The sequence below is a fragment of the Mastigoproctus giganteus genome, chromosome 6, assembly GCF_048544385.1.
Source record: "Mastigoproctus giganteus isolate SK-2022 chromosome 6, ASM4854438v1, whole genome shotgun sequence".
Taxonomy (NCBI): Eukaryota; Metazoa; Arthropoda; class Arachnida; order Uropygi; family Thelyphonidae; genus Mastigoproctus; species Mastigoproctus giganteus.
Window position 1 is genome coordinate 174,437,524 of NC_143580.1, and position 17,292 is coordinate 174,454,815.

Here is a 17,292-nt window from a genome sequence, read left to right on the forward strand (position 1 = left end):
AACAAGACATTAAGACGACTGTACCCTCATTGATATAAATACGGAAAAATATATATACTCGGATTATATTATTATTTACACCAGTGATTCTCAAACTATCTGTGGTGAAGGACCAGTTTCTTTTATTTCCAATCCATCGCGGACCGATACTTCTGTAAAATACAATAAAAATGGATTACTAGAAAAATGAAAAATTACTCATCACGGACCAGATTTTGAGTAGCATCGATTTAGACCATTTGAACGCGGGACTCTGTTCGACAGAATCGGTTGCACATGCTTGTGGCCGGCTCTGCTTGTATAAACATCGAAAGAGCATTCCACACCTCTCCCTTTTCCAGTTTTTGTATAAAAATTAGAAACTGGGGGGAGGGGATGCTGGAAAGGCAGTTTCTGTTGTTGTTGTTGTTGTTTTTTTTTTAATATATAAAAATTGGAAACTGTGATTCATTTACATAGCAGTGTCATATTATTATTATTATTATTATTATTATTAGCCATATGGTGCAAGGAAGCCTGAGGCTTATGCTGCACCAGCCAAAAAAATTAAAAAAAAAAAAATAAATAAATAATAAAATTATCCTGAGAGAGAGAGTCAGAAGTAGAAAGGAATCATCAAGAAAGAGAAGAATGATGATATCCAGCCCAGGACCCTGGGTTTGCCAAGCCCATGCTCACCAGTATATTTTGGTTTTATTATTTGTTTTCCGTATCATATCATCATTATACTATACATATCCACACACTTCGAGATAAGTTTTTTCCGTTTAAATAATTAAGCAAACTTTTCTTTATTTTTTTTGTTAACTAATATAGGATAAAATTTTAACAGTTATTACAGAATCACAGACTAGTTCTGGAGCGAGCCCTTTGCACTAGAGTTATCATGAATTCTCGACTCACAGTAAGATATCTTACTACTCTGTGAGTCGACTGAAGCACTCATAAGTTCAGTCACGTTGCTAATAAAAAGATTACTGTTCGAAACTCGTCGTAGTAATAGAATTTATTATTATTATTTTAATATAATCGTTATACTTGGGAATAACGTTGGTTTATTCCATGGTTTCCGAAATAGTAATATTAATTTAATTTCAATTGCGAAGTTAAGTTGGTGCTACGGCTGTTTAATCTTTGTTTACTTCCAAAGGAATGAAAATTTTGCGTATAATTTAGCATTAATGAGGTTTGGTTGCGTATAAAGTGTTTTGTTTAATTAATAATGGCCACTGCATGTGTTTACCTCTCTGCAGATGTTTACATGGTTTGTTTAAATCACTCTCTTTCCACAGAAAGAGAAGAAGTAATGGGTCTTCTAATCGGAGAGGTAAGTTTGTACCAACCACTATTCTGTGGTACCAGCTACCAGCAACAGTAGTTCAAAAGCTATGTGGGTGCGATTATCAAGCTATAATATTATATTTAAGCGAAGGTTGAAGTTTACTTCGTTAGCGCCAGTCGAAAAGATAAAAACATAGTGGTTCTAGGTACGGTGGCTAAACATCCAGGATTTTTCGTTACCGTCCTGAACTCCCGATTCTAAGGAATTTGCCCGTTGTCTTCGCAGACATCAAAATGACCTGAAATATCACCCTTTCTGCAAAGAGCAACTGAATGAAATCAAGTGAATAATCAGCAGAAAATGATTTCCCCACCATGTTTGATGATCGTTTTCAATGAACTTTGTGGCCTTTGTATTTTAACGAGAACTTGCTAAACGACTAGAACAAGAAGAATGCATCTGCTGATCATAGATGATCGATTGTACTTGGAGATTTTATTATTATTATTAGCCATATGGTGCAAGGAAGCCTGAGGCTTATGCTGCACCATCCAAAAAAAAAAAAAAAAAAATTCTGAATTACCCAGAGAGAGAAAGAAGGGAATCACCAAGAAAAAGAAGAATGATGATATCCAGCTGAGGGCCCTGGGTGTGCCAAGCCCATACTCACCAGATGTAGGCCCCTGGGGAGAGCCCCATTGTGAGAGCGTAATACTCTAAGCATACAGAAAATGTGCAAATTCATCCTCTCTTTTCCTGGTATTATGATCGAGAGGTGAATCATGATTTTTGGGGGATTGAAAAATTAATGAGGATAATTGAAACTGTAAATATTTCTGTTGATAATTCAATGAATTACTGGGCTAATTAGCAGTGGCAAACAATGCAAATACCATATCAGCTAAAGGAAAAACTACTAACCACATCATTTGTCCATCTTTATTAATTTGTCCAATGCTTGCTTAAATTTATTCCAACACCCACTTCCACAACACCAGATTTAAGTTTGTTCCAAAAATCAATTCTTCTTTGGTTGAAAGAAGCTGTGCACATTTATTCTGCTGTAACTATCCTTTTTCTATTTAAATATGTTTCTTTATGTGTGTTTTTGAGAAAGAGTAATGCAGCATTTAGTTTACTTGATCCATTTAAAGCTTAAAACTTTTAAATCAGTATTATTTAAACCAGCTCTGAAGTTCACATCTTTTAGGATGCTCCTTGTAGACACAACTTGTATCGCTCCCACCCATTCTAGTTGTTCAGCCTTGGATCCTCTAGAAATGCTATTATGAAATTGATTGTGACAGAATTTTAATTACTAGTATTGTATTGGGAAAATTTTGAGTCACCCTTTGCTATGGAAGAAATCTACAGCTTAAAACCTACAGTAAATTTAGTTAAATGTGACAATAAGATTTAAAAAATACTATATAGTATGTTTAAAGTATTTCTTGGAAGATATTTTAAATGCTTGTTTTTAGTTTAGGAATCTCTTGGGCTTTACTTTCCATTATTAACTTATTTCCATATTAACATTATTTATTTCTGTTTCAGTAGCTTGTAATATAATCAGAATTCTTAATTTTAAGCTTCTCTTTTAGATTATTTGCTAACCATCTGCATTTATTTTTAGCCATTCACAGTTTAAAATTTGAATATGGATACTGTCTTCAGAAATGGTATTGGATTGAAACCCATTATTCATTGACAAATGCTTTGCTGGCTTTATTTTTAACTTATACATTATTCAATAGCAGTAATATGTTATACTTCAAATAGGGACATTACATTTTAATTTTTCATTTAGTATCAAATGATACTAAGAAGAATAAAGCATTGAAAAGAAATTTCTCACTACTTACATATATATGTACTTCATTATTTATCATCAGTAAAAATATGCATTATCTATAGCATTATAAATAAATTATATTTTATTTAGGATTCTATATTTCAGTAAGTAATAATTATAAAATATAAGGGAAACTACAAATGACGAAATTTGTATCATGCAGAACTTACTCTGAATGCTTTGAAGGAAAAAAGTCTTGTCAGTGAATAGCTTCAATCATTTTTATTGTAAATTGCGGTTATTATGATATTTAAAACGTGCTTCTTATTCCTTTTGTCATAATTATCTGGACACCTAGGAACACTTTCTAACCATTATTGATGAAAAACATTTAAACCTATGTAAATCTAAAAATCTGCATGTGTATAATCAGTACAACGGTCACTAAATGAGGTTGCTAAAGGAAGACAACGATTGCCTCTTTGTGATGGCGTCAGCAATGAAGCCTAATCCAACAATTCAGTGTTAAGGTCTAGGCTTATGTTCAATTTAGAGACAAATGTTATCCATGATTTAGCCTAAGTTGCTAATATCGTTTTAAATTTATATCATCCCTAAACTGAATTTGCTAGACACCAAATGTTTGCTGATGGGCTTCCTGGCCTATTAGCAAGTATATACTAAGCTGTGTGAATAATGTATTTTTTGTAAGTGAGCAGCCAAGCAGCATATGGAAGACAAACTTTTATTTAAACACAACTGTATTCTTCCCCCCCCCCCACAAATGACAGCAAATTAACCCTATGCAGTATAATATTATATGATTGCGGGGGAATATTTCAATGTGGAAATTAAAGCTAAAGTTGGAAAACTACTGGGTATGCACACACAACAGCTATTAAGTGTTTAAATGGAACTTTTTTTTTTTTGTACTGTATAGCTTTGCGCTTAGACAAAATATGCTATCCATTAATTTGGCATACATTTGCTAGTGGATGTCACTGACCAGCTGGTGAGAAGCCAGTAGGCTCTAAAATGTTCTGGCAGTGTCAGATTTTTAAATGTGTAGCAGATGTTATATAATTGAAAAAAATAATAGCAACTTAGGCTGATCTATGGATAACGGTATTCCTCTAAGTTGAATATAACCCAATTCTTAGTGCTGAGTACTGGGAGTCAGTATTCAGAGGCAGCTTCTATCCTTTTTTTTTATGATGCTTTATTCGTTCTGTGTATGGTGACACCCAAATGCTAGTACAACTCCTCTATCTAATTATGTATAGTTACAGATCACTGTAAAGCCAGTCATGCGATTGGTTTTTTTGTGAGTATAAGTGTGGGATGTACTTAACAACCAGGAAGGGAAGCAACAAACTCCAGGTAGGCTTCCTGGTTACCATTCCTGCAGTGAGAGACAGGCCTTTACTATCTCAAAAGGCATGAAAGGTATGAAAAACAACAAAATTCTGCATTGCTAGGAAAAGTTATACAAGGACTTCAGCAATGCCAACAAATCTCGTGCCATTCAGAGCCCGAAATCAAAGGCACTACCAGCAATCGTGCCCTAGAAAATTTAGGGCCAGTGATCCTGCCTCCAAGAAGGGGCAGAGTATCAGTTTCTTCAAAAATACAATTATTACAATATATATATATACAGATATATTAGAATATATAGCACTTGAAGGATATTTCAAGAATTGCAGTAAGTTCAGTTTTGTAGTTTCTAAAGCCATAAAACCTAGAGTAATAGCAATTGATTCACAAGTTTACAGTTCAAAAATTTTGTTCATAAGTTTACAGTTAATAAGTAGTCAAAAGCCATAGGACAGTCAAATAGTCTGAATACTAAACAGCCTTAAAAGTCTCTAAAAATGACCATATTTAAATATGATATAAAAGTTCATATCGTACATCTATCAAATAAGTAAATACAAGGGGCATTCAATAGGAAGGAAATGAAAGAGGAAAAAGTCTTTTTTTATTTTTCATTGTAACTCCCTGCACCTCAATACACATGTTCCATTTTGTGTTGGCAGTGGGGAAATACCAGGCAAATAAAATTCTTTGTCCTGTCCATAAAAGAACACAGAAACAGCAGGCTTTAGTTCATTATCATCAGCAAAGCGATGTCAACATACATTTTTCTTGAAGTGTCGAAACAGAAAATAGTCACTGGAGCCAGATCCAGACCTGTAAGGTGGATGGGTAACTTCTGTAAAGTCATAGTCTAAGCAGCAGCAACAGCATGTCACCTGTGCACTGGTTCGTTCTTCTGAAGAAGCAGCACACCTCTGGAAAGTTTCCATAGCATTTTTTATTTATGACATCCCTTAGGTTGTACAGTAGGAATGTATATGACTTTCTGCTTGGGTTCCAAATAGTGAATGTACAAAATTCTCTCAGCATCCAAAAAAATGGTGGCCATAATCTTGCCAGCTGAAGGTTGGAGACTGGTTGTGTCTGAAATTTTTTGAGTAGGGAAGAACCCATGTGCTTCCATTGCATTGATTCTTCCCTTTTTTATTTATGAAAACTCCAAACATGAGCTATTAGAGCTATAGTACTGTACTTAGTACCGTGCTTGGGTTGGAGGATGAGAAAATGAAAGAAAATATATGTTGACATTGGCCTTGCACTTCTGTATATTGTAATTTTCAGGAAATATATATGAAAGAAGGTTGTTCCAGAAAATGGAAGTTGAATGAATAAATGAGGAAGAAGAAAACTTGGTTCTGCGAGGACAGTAAAAGGATGTTGATTGATTGTGGTACGTGTTCGGACTGCTTTGAAAGAGAGCGGGAATTATAGAAGCCAGTTCAGAAGAATGAGTCTATGGAAGAGGCATGTAGCAGAAACAACGTCTGTGAGACAGGAGAAAAGCTGTTAGAGATGAGTCATTAATTAACCTAACTGCCCTCTTTTGAATGGAATCTAGAAGTCCGAGAGAGGTTTTGGGGGCACCACCCCAGATGTGGAAACAATATTCCATAGTAGGGCAGATTTGCAATTTGTATAGAGTTGAACAGCTGTTTGGAAGGAACGTAATGCTGAGAGTGAAAGAGAAAACCCAGTTTTTTAGATGCAGAGGAAGCAATATTTGTAATGTGCTTATGCCAAGGCAAATTAAAGTCAGGGTAATCCCCAATAGAGATATATGATCTTGCCTAGAAATCAGAGTGTCATTGAAGTTAAGCATAGGATCAGAAGAATCCTTTTTGCAAGATATAAGACAAGACTGAGTTTTAGAAGTATTGAAATCAAATAAGTTATCTTTGTCCAACTGGAAAATTACCTTGGGATCAGCATTTAAGGAATTGATTGTGAATATTTGAGAAGTTGAAGCTGTTTGAGCAGGGCAAGGTTTCTCAAACTGGAAGGTGGAATGCAATGTGCTATCGTCAGCAAGGCTATGGATAGGATTTCTGGTCAATGGATCGTCATTAATATAAAAGAGGAAAAGAGTGGGAGAAAGAATTGAACCTTGGGGAAAACCAACATTAGTGGAGAATTTAGAAGACAGAGAGCCATCTACCATCACTTGCAGTGAGCAGTCAGATGGAAAACTGGATAACCAATTGCAAAAAACAGTTGGCAAACCATAAGATGGCAGCTTATTTAGAAGATCTTTATGCCAAACATGATTAAAAGCCTTTGAAATGTCAAGAGCAACTGCTTTGAGTTTCACCAAACTTTTTAATTGAATTTGTCCATAGATGGGAAACATAAGCCAGAATATCACCAGTGGTTCAACACACACAGAATCCATACTGGCAATCGTTGATCAAATGAAAGGTTTCTAGATAGTTTAAGAGTTGGCGGTTTATTGAGTTCTCCATTACTGTAGAAAGAGTAGAAGTAAGTGCAATGGGACGATAATTGGATGGGAGGGATTTGTCACCCATTTTAGGAACTGGCTGGATGTGAGCAAATTTCCAAGCGGAAGGAAAAACACCTTTGGAATAAGGAAGTGAAAAAATGTGACACAGAATAGGAGTAAGTTCAGGAGCACAGGTTTTGAGAACAAGTGGAGAAATGCCATTAGGACCTGGAACTTTCTTAGCATTAAGATTTGTCAAAATCCTTCTGACATCCTTTCGACGGAAGACCACAGGAGGCATTGAATGGAGCGTACTGGGATTGGTGGGAAGTGGTTTACCAAGATCATTAGTACACGACTTGGAAGAAAGTGTAGCACACGCTTCTTGATTAGACCGGGGTTCAAACCCGTCACCACCAAATACGGAGGATGCAGAAAGGTCAGGGAATGACCACCGCATATCCCGGAGCAATATGGCCTTAGTTGCTAATGCTCCTAAAAACCAAATAACAAACAAACAAACTTGGAAGAAAAGCAGGATGCTAGCAGTTCAGCTTTATCCTTGGCTGAAGTGGCAATAGAACCATATGGTTTAGACAGAGCTGGAATAGAGATGGGTAAAAGTTGTGGCCAATAACTTTGGCAAGAGACCAGAATGCTCGGCTGCCATTTGAACAAGAAGCAAGATTTCTACTCTTAGCCTGTTCAAAATCTAGTCTGGATTGATTAATAACTGCTTTATAATTGCTGAAAGCTTTGGTGTAGGCAGGAAATGAAACTGAAGATTTGGAAACAAGCCAGTTGCGATATGCAACATTCTTCTCTTGAACAGCCATATCACATTTATTGGAAAACCAAGGTTTAGATTATGTATGAGGTTTTAAGATGGAGTGTGGATAAAGGATTCCATCCCTACAATAATAAATGTACTGACACGATCTGATCAAGAATTGACATCAGAAGTTTTGAAACAGTAATCTGACCAAGGAAAAGAAGAAAAGAAATCTGGCAGATCATCCCATTTTGCATTCTTGTAATGCCAAACAACAATAGCTTGAAATTGAAAAAGAAAGTCCTTGGAGAAGAGACCAACGCCAAGTTGTGTTCTGAGGTGCTTAGAGAACCACTTACACCTCAACATTGTACTGAGAAGGGTTGTTTGTGAGAAAAAGATTAAGAATAGGCTCTATGGTTAGAATTACCTGGTATTCTGGTATGTAAATGAGCAATCTGTGCGAGGTTATTAGTAATTGTAAAACCCCTTGCATTTCCATCAGCTGAGTCCATGTGACTAGAAAACAGAAGTCAGCTGGAATTGTGTGAACATTAAAATCATGAGGGTAAATTACTTAACTGTTAGAAATGTTGGACTGGAGAAAGTCAAGTTTCAAAGAGAGGAAATCAGAGTTCTGCATGATTAGTGGAGTTCGGAGAATGATAGAGGCAACAGATGAATTTGAATATATGGTAGTGACAATCTAAGTCAGAGAAGATCGGAAAGCAGAGAATTCAAATTACTAACTCTAACAGGATATATGCACAAGTACCACCTTTGATGCTAAAGGAATCATACTTCAAATAATTAGGACAACTGAGATGAGCATTGATTGAATCAACTGATAACTGAGATTCTGTAAGAAAAAGTAGCAGTAGTAGTGGCATGTGATGCAAGAAAGCAAGTGTATGAGCTTATGCAGTATCAGCCAAAAAAAAAAAAAAAAAAAAAAATCACACCATTCCCTCCAAATACCTGTCCAGTTCCTCCTTAAATTTATTTAACCTATCAACTTCCACAATGACAGATGGAAGTTTGTTCCAGCAATTAACCAACCGCTGGCTAAAGGCAAATTTCTGCACATCTATTTTACATCTGTCTTTTCTTAATTTGAATTTATGTCCCCTTAGGTTTGTAATCTGAACAAGTGGAAGGATCGCATCAGAATTCAGCGTGCTCAACCCATTCAAGGCCTTATACACCTCAATCAGATCACTGCGCAGGTGCCTAGTCTCCAGCCACTGCAATTTGCAGAACTTAAGCCTCTCTTGGTAAGAGGATCCCTTCATTCCCTTCACCAATCTTATTGCCCTTCTCTGTACACACTCAAGCAAATCTACATCCTTCCTAAAATGAGGCCTCCAAGACCTGTACGCAGTACTCAAGCCGTGGCCTGACCATTGCCTTATACAGAGGGACAATCACCTCCTTTTCCCTGCTAGCAAAATTCCTATATATCATTGACAAAACCCCATGACCTGCCCTGGCAGCCTGTCTGCATTGCTCAGAAAACTTCATATCTGACTGCACAATGACTCCCAGGTCTTTTTCATTTTCTGCCACCTTAAGTGTAGTACCACACAGTTGGTACGTTTCTCTGGGGTTACGCCCATATGCAGTACTTTGCATTTGTCAAGGTTAAACTTTGGTTGCCACTTCTTAGCCCATCTGCCCAAATTATCTAGATCCTGTTGCAGTAGCACACTGCCATTACTGTCATTAACAACCCTGCCAACCTTTGTATCATCTGCAAACTTTGACACTAAGCCTGATATACCTTCATCAATATCATTGATAAATATACAAAACAACAGAGTACCCAACACCGAACCCTGTGGGTCTCCACTAATAACATTAGTCCACCCCTTCAACCATCCTTTTATCCATTTGTAGCAACTTACCCTTAATACCATTCTGCTCCAATTTGTACAATAGTCTTCCATGCGCAACAGTGTCAAAAGCTTTCCTGAAATCCAAATATATGATATCAAAATTATTTTTTGCATCCAGTTCCTTTGTAACCACATCATAATATCTTATCAAATTTGTCAGACAAGACTTTCCCTTAACAAACCCATGCTGTGTCTGAATTATTGCTGCAGTCTTGTCTAGATGATCCTGCAATGCATCTTTAACCAGTGATTCCATTATTTTACCCAGAACAGAAGTTAAACTAACTGGTCTGTAATTACTCGTGTCACCCTTCGATCCCCCTTTGTGAATTGGGGATACATTTGCACATCTCCAGTCCGTGGGGACCTCCTCTGAGTCCAAGGATGCTCTCATAATTATGGCTAAGGGTTTGCTTAGTTGCTTTGCCGCCTCCTTTAATATAACTGGATAGATCCTATCCACCCCAGGTGCCTTTCTTATGTTTAACTTCAACAATTTCTCCTCCACCTTGCTCTCAGTCATTACAAAATCATCAAGCACCCTGCCACAATTTGATAAACCTTCTGCCATTTTCAAACCTTAATAACTCCTCATGTGTGAATGTAGATGCAAAATACTCATTCAGTTTTTTTTCTATTTGTGCAGGATGATCAACAGTAGTAATAGTAATGACAAATTATTCAAGAAAGCAAGCCTATATAGCATTCTTGTTGGGCACACCAGTTTGTGCCCAACAAGAATTTGTCTAGTTTTCCTTGAATTTATTCAACCATCCACTTCCACAACAACAGGTGGAAACCTGTACACAGAATTTGGCAGACAGTAAGTGGAAATGGACAACATTTAGATTAGACCTTATTGTGATTAAAAGGTGGGGGGGAGACACGATGTATGAAGTAATGAAATATTTTTGATATTTGAAATATTTTGATCTTACTATGTGTATCCTTGGTAAGAATATATCCAACTTCTTCTTGACATAATGTGGCCTTGACAATGCCCCTAGCACTCGTATCAAATATTTGCCCCTCGGCAAATATTTGATACGAGTGCTAGATTGCTTTCTTAATATTACTAGATTTTAAAGTGTTGATTTTTCCGTAAAATGAGCCAGATTTTAAAAAATTCCAGATTGTAGTGTCTAGATTTTACAGAGTTTATTCTATAATTAAAACTAAAACATGCCATCTCATAGAAGCCATATGAGCAAATTGGTTTTGTTTTTGGGCACAAATAATGGGTGGGGAGATGAATTACATAATATATTTGTGTCGATGCCATATTATAATTTGGCTTTTTACATCCATCATTTGTATTTTTCTGATAATTGCTTCTTCTTTATGTGGAGTTTGCCGGGTGAAAAACCAGAAGGGTTGGGGGTATAATTGAAGACAAAATGCACACATCACAAGAAATTTCAAAAATTAAAAGTGCAATAAATTATGTAAATAATAGTAAATAAAATACTGTTTTTAATTCAATAAAAAACTAAAAATTTGTATTTTAGAATAAGGAAAAAAGAAGTGTCTGACAGATGTTGTGCAACCAGATGTGTTTGCTTGCTTATGGATGCAGCTGCAACACATCAGGTTGCATAGAGTTGTTTTTATTATTTTAATTTGTTAATAAAATTAAAATAATAATAAATTATTTTTGTTTACAAATATTTTTACAGATTGATGAGAAAAGAATATCTCATATCTCAGCTGTAATAATGTTAAGAAGATCTGATAAAAGAAAAGACAGAGTAGAAATATCACCAGAGCAGTTATCTGATGCTTCTACACAAGCTGAGGTATATTTGTTTTGTATTTTTATATACCCTTCTAAAATGACAAGAATTGTAAGATATGTCTTAACCCCCCCAGAGGGGAAGAGGAATAAAATAACTTCCTGTGTTAAATTAAATTTTTTCAGGTTAATGTATATCAGCATACATCATCATACAACCCAAAAAATGCAAATTTTATTTTATGTGACATTTATACATGAAATCATTTATACATGCTTAGAGGAACACAGTCCACTATATAATCTGAAATAACTCAAACCATTTAAGAATGCCTACCATTATCAGTCATTGCTATAAAATTGGTTCCGCCACCCTGAAAAGCTCATGGAAGAGAGGGAAAAGCTAGAATTCTACTCTGTGCTCCACTAAACTTATTGAAAAAACTGGTAGATGCATGACCAGCCCTATTTAGATATTTTTCTCAAGTGTTGCTCAATGTTTTCTATATAGTGTTTCTCAAATTTTTGCTAATTTTGGGAAAATTTGAGACTTAGAACAAATATGTGGGTTTTTTTTTTTTTTACTTTTTATTGTATATAAATATTACATTAGCATCAAAACAATGCAGAAAATAATTAACTAAATAAGCTTTCACACATATTTACACAGACATTACTTGTAAAAATTTATTCCTTAGCATGGAATCCCAATTAATAGCACCAGTTGAGAAACACTGTTGTGGAAGAGAATTTTATAAGTCATGAGGCAAATGTTAAAGCCAAATAAATAAATTTTCTGTTTATTGTCTGAAATGACCACATAAGGCAAGAGGAATTCATAAGATAGAAAGAATAAAATAACATTTCTGTATTTAGTAGTTGCATGGGCTTAAACCATGGCCACTTAAAGCCTGTGTACTTCTGAACAGATGGGCTTCTATAGCTGAGTTGGGGTCTATATGTACAGGATCAAATATTTTGGCTTTGATCGTGTCTTTAAATGAGATTTTCTTTGCAAGTGATATCCATCAAGAAATGAACTGTTCAACAGTTTATATATGTCATGAAAAATATTTTAATAAATTAGCTTCATGATACAAACCCTGTACCAACTTTTTGTTCACATGCACAATGAGTAAAAACAAGGAGTACAAATTTGCCTTTCTCAAACTTGCAGATGTTAATGTGTTTGAGGAATTTCTAACCAGTGTACACTGGATTCTAACTTATTATGCATGCAAACAAGAAGCTGGTGTGTGGTTTGTAACATGATTTACATTTATTAAAATATTTATCATGGCATAAATGTTGGGCCAGTTCATTTCTTGAAAGATCAAATCTGTTTATTCAGTAACTCTGAATGGTCAGGATGGATTTTTCTAACTTTTGTTTATCAAAATTGGATGAAAATTTAGACCAGCTAGCTATAATATGTTTTGCACAGAAACCCTCTGCCATCATGGTACCATCATCTGCAGTTTTGTCATTTGTGCAAAAGAGAGTCCTCACATTACGTTAAAACTTTTCTTCATGATGAAAAATTTACTCTATAGTGTGTCTTTATGTTGCGAATTTTTATTGGTTCTCATTTCTTTGAGTTAAAAGTTAAACTTAAGTTTAAGTTAACTTTTTAACTCAAAGGGTTACTTTTTTGACTTAACTTTTAACTTTTTAGCTTAAAGGGTTACTCAAAACTGTTACAATAATGGAAAAAGTTATGTTGTGAAATTGTCATGTCTGAATGAGACTTTCACCTCATTCAGTGCCATATTATTGCCATCACATATTATTGCCATCACAGTGTAACTATTCTTACTGCTCTTCACAAGAGTGCATTCAGTAGTATTCTCATTGACTGGAGTTTTGATATGGTCTCTGTGAAATTCTAATTTAACATGCCAATCAGCATGAGAATTTTTTTTTTTTTTATAAGCATTGGGCAATGTAGTAGTAGTGGCATGTGATGCAAGAAAGCAAGTGTATGAGCTTATGCAGCATCAGCCAAAAAAAAAAAAAAAAAAAAATTACACCATTCCCTCCAAATGCCTGTCCAGTTCCTCCTTAAATTTATTCAACCTATCAACTTCCACAACGACAGATGGAAGTTTGTTCCAGCAATTAACCATCTGCTGGCTAAAGGCAAATTTCCGCACATCTATTCTACATCTGTCTTTTCTTAATTTGAATTTATGCCTCCTTAGGTTCGTAATCTGAACAAGTGGAAGGATCCCATCAGAATTCGGCATGCTCAACCCATTCAAGGCCTTATACACCTCAATCAGATCACCGCGCAGGTGGTGCCTAGTCTCCAGCCATTGCAATTTGCAGAACTTAAGCCTCTCTTGGTAAGAGGATCCCTTCATTCCCCTCATCAATCTTGTTGCCCTTCTCTGTACACGCTCAAGTAAATCTACATCCTTTGCCTAAAATGAGGCCTCCAGACCTGTACGCAGTACTCAAGGTGCAGCCTGACCATTGTCTTATACAGAGGGACAATCACCTCCTTCTCCCTGCTAGCAAAATTCCTATATATATCATTGACAAAACCCCATGACCTGCCCTGGCAGCCTGTCTGCATTGCTCAGAAAACTTCATATCTGACTGAACAATTACTCCCAGGTCTTTTTCATTTTCTACCACCTTAAGTGTAGTACCACACAGTTGGTACGTTTCTCTGGGGTTACGCCCATATGCAGTACTTTGCATTTGTCAAGGTTAAACTTCAGTTGCCACTTCTTAGCCCATCTGCCCAAATTATCTAGATCTTGTTGCAGTAGCACACTGCCATTACTGTCATTAACAACCCTGCCAACCTTTGTATCATCTGCAAACTTCGACATTAAGGCTGATATACCTTCATCAATATCATTGATAAATATACAAAACAACAGTGGACCTAACACCGAACCCTGTGGGACTCCACTAACTGTTATAAAGATGTAAAAACATATTTATAACAGTTTGCTTTGCCATTTGAGCATTGTGATTCTACAGTAGCATTACAGACAGTAACATAAAACGAATCTTAGATGGCTGGGCAGACTAGATTTTAAAAAAATAAACCAAATTTTGGTTAATTTTTTTAAAATTTATTTCTTTTTTTGAATAGGTTACAATATACTGTATTTTCCAGTCATAAGATGCATAGTTTTTATGGAAAGTGTTGTCTAAAATTTCCATGCATGCCTGAAGATGTATTAGATGCATTCAGTGATTTTTTTTTTTATATATTTTTATTCATTTTATCACACTGTATATTGCTGTTACTTACCATATCTGAGAGAGGGATTACACATGTATCACTGAGACTGATCATTTACTCCCAAGAAAACAGTTAATAAAATGCTGCTTTCTTTGAGAAACCTGAAGTCTTTCAATAAATGTGGAATCAGTAATGTCCTTGATGTCGCTGAAGATGACTCAATATTTAAAAAACAGAAAAAAGTTCATATCATAAATTCAGTGAGTGATAGGAGGCCTGATGTAGCCAATTGGTCAAGAGCGAGAGTGCAATAGCATTCGTTCTTTGTGTGGACTGTGGTTCAAGCTTGTGACTGCTAAGTACAATTAACGATTATATTCATGATTTATTGTAAACCCCTGACCTGGTGGTTGTGTCAAAGTGTAAACAAAAAAGGTTTTTTTTTTTTTTAGTTGGATTTGGAGATTCTCTGACAAGGAAACTCATTCCACACTAAAAAAAAAAAAAGAGTCGCATAGGAATCTACTTTTTTTTTATTAATATTATGGTGGTTAACCTTTTCACTCACTTGTACACCTTTGTTTGCATATTATAGTTTTTGCTCCATAATATGCTAACATTCATCTGTGAATCTGGAAGGGGTTATTTACCTCATACTACACAATGTTCAATAATGGTACAGTCTGAAAACAGAGTAAACTTGCTCGAGTTACAGCAGCATCATGCACCAAAAAGCAGTACAACCCAATGTGATTAAATTTGTGTCAATATTGTATGACATCTATAACAGTGCTACTCAAAGTGTGGTCCGCGGACCAGTGCTGGTCCGTGAACTGTTTGTTACCAGTTCACGATGAATTGGAAATTGGTCGCGGACGTTACCAGTCCCCTGACGATTTGTCCATTACCGGTTTGTGAGATTTGTATTTTACAAAAGTACTGGTCAGCAACAGATTGTAAATAAAAGAAACTGGTCCTTCGCTACAGATAGTTTGAGAAACACTGATCTATAATACATACTGACATGTTATTAGCATTTGATATGCAAGTTGCTTTTACTTTTTAAATTGTCCTTGTATGTAGAATATATGATTCAGCTCAACTGAGAGCAGAATCATACATTTTGTCAATCAGTTTTGTCAATGCTATTAATATACACTGTATGACCAAAAGTATTCTGATATATAGGTAATTGTAAAAAGGGGATTGCAATTCAAAAAGCTAATGTGTATTAGTGCCATTTGTGGCCTGTGTAACAGCCTTAACCAGTGTTTGACAAATCTGACTGCCTAGTTGCCTAAGAAAAGACTGATGTTTTGCAGGTCAGTCTAGCTACCGTGAGGTTGAACTGCCAATTCTTTGTTTTACAATTGCCACATTTTGTATCTTGCCAAGGATTTCAGTCCTTGGCAAGATACAAAACACACCTTTCCATAGAAGTACATTATGGTGGACCCTTCATCCAGATGCTTAACTAACAACAGCATTTATGTGTGTACTCTATCAGGGTAAAAATAAATATTCATTTCTTTTCCCCCCAATATAGTTCAGATGGATAAAAGAATAAACACAGTTTAATTAGCATTAGCATTAGCATTAGTAGAGGCATTTGATGCAAGAAAGCAAGCTTATGCAGCATCAGCCAAAAAAAAAAAAAAAAAAAACCACTTCCACTTCACCCCTCTGTTCGTTCAAAATACCTGTCCAGCTGAGCCTTAAACTTATTTAGGCTATCAACCTCCTAATTATCAGCTATTCAGTATTATAATGTGGCTCTCACAGGTAACAGGGTTGTAATCTCTGTCCTCCCACACCAGGTGAAAAAGGCTTGAGTTTCAAATCTCACCAGTGACACAAGCAGTTTTTGTGGGCATTTTTCACATCCTGGCTGAGTTATTCAAGTGTGGTTTGCGTAGTTTTTGTCCCAGAAATTTGAGTTTTTTTGTGTAGCACAGCAGATTGACCAAAGAATATATGCACCTACAGATACAATATTCTGATACTTCATAGCCTTAGTTCTTTGGCAGCTAAACCACCTAACCAAATATCACAATATGTGTTTGTTTGATTTATGTCAGCTTCTTTGGAAAGTTTTCAGTATACTGGTACCTGAGGCCTGTCACAGATATTCTTCCAGGAATCTAGAGGTTGCTACCTACAAGTCCAAAATGCTGATAGTACTAATATTTAGGTCTCACTTGAGTCAAGGAGACTAAATCTCAGCGAAGTCCGGTTCTTCTCTGACAATCAGATCCTCTGCATGCACTTTCACAATGGTGGGACCATTAGTAACCCTGGGGTGTTCCATAAGTCCCAGAACTTTGTCTGTTTTCATGCTTATTCAAGGTCTGATGATTATTTGTTGTTTCTCTTTTGATTGTTTGCTTATTTCCATGTTTTTTAGTGTTTATTTTTGCTTGTTTCAGGTGATATTACAGATATTTACAGTGGAAGAAAGGCTAATAGCAGTGGTGTGGTATGCCACAAGAGGACATGCACAAACAAGACAAGGTGCAAATACACTTGAAAGAGACATTTGTAAAGCTAGCACTGTCCAAATCAAATCTTCATCATTGAAAAAAGAAGGCATTTCAACCTGGAAGTGTACTGGACACCAAGCACAGCGGATGACTGAAAATTTATCATCTGAAAATGCAAAATATTCAAGTATTTGTTCTCAAATATGAAAAATCTCATTATGAAAACAGTTGGGTGTTTTGCAAACATTATTATATTATACAATGAAACATGACATTAAAAGGAAAGTGTATAAACCAGCTGTAATTTGTGAATTATCAGA

The 17,292-nt window shown here is 35.8% G+C and overlaps 1 protein-coding gene across 2 annotated transcripts in view; it reads left to right on the top strand.

Annotated features, from left to right (window-relative positions):
* Window positions 1-1,222: 1,222 nt before the first annotated feature.
* LOC150084762 (lys-63-specific deubiquitinase BRCC36-like) overlaps window positions 1,223-17,292 on the top strand; it is a 126,784-nt gene continuing 110,714 nt past the window's right edge. Inside the window, exons 1-2 of one of the 2 annotated variants that reach the window (XM_090375513.1) lie at window positions 1,223-1,327; window positions 11,235-11,354. In XM_090375513.1, the coding sequence (XP_090231639.1) occupies window positions 1,223-1,327; window positions 11,235-11,354 (225 nt within the window). The remainder of the gene's footprint in view (window positions 1,328-11,234; window positions 11,355-17,292) is intronic. The other variant, XM_090375514.1, reaches the window with a different exon arrangement.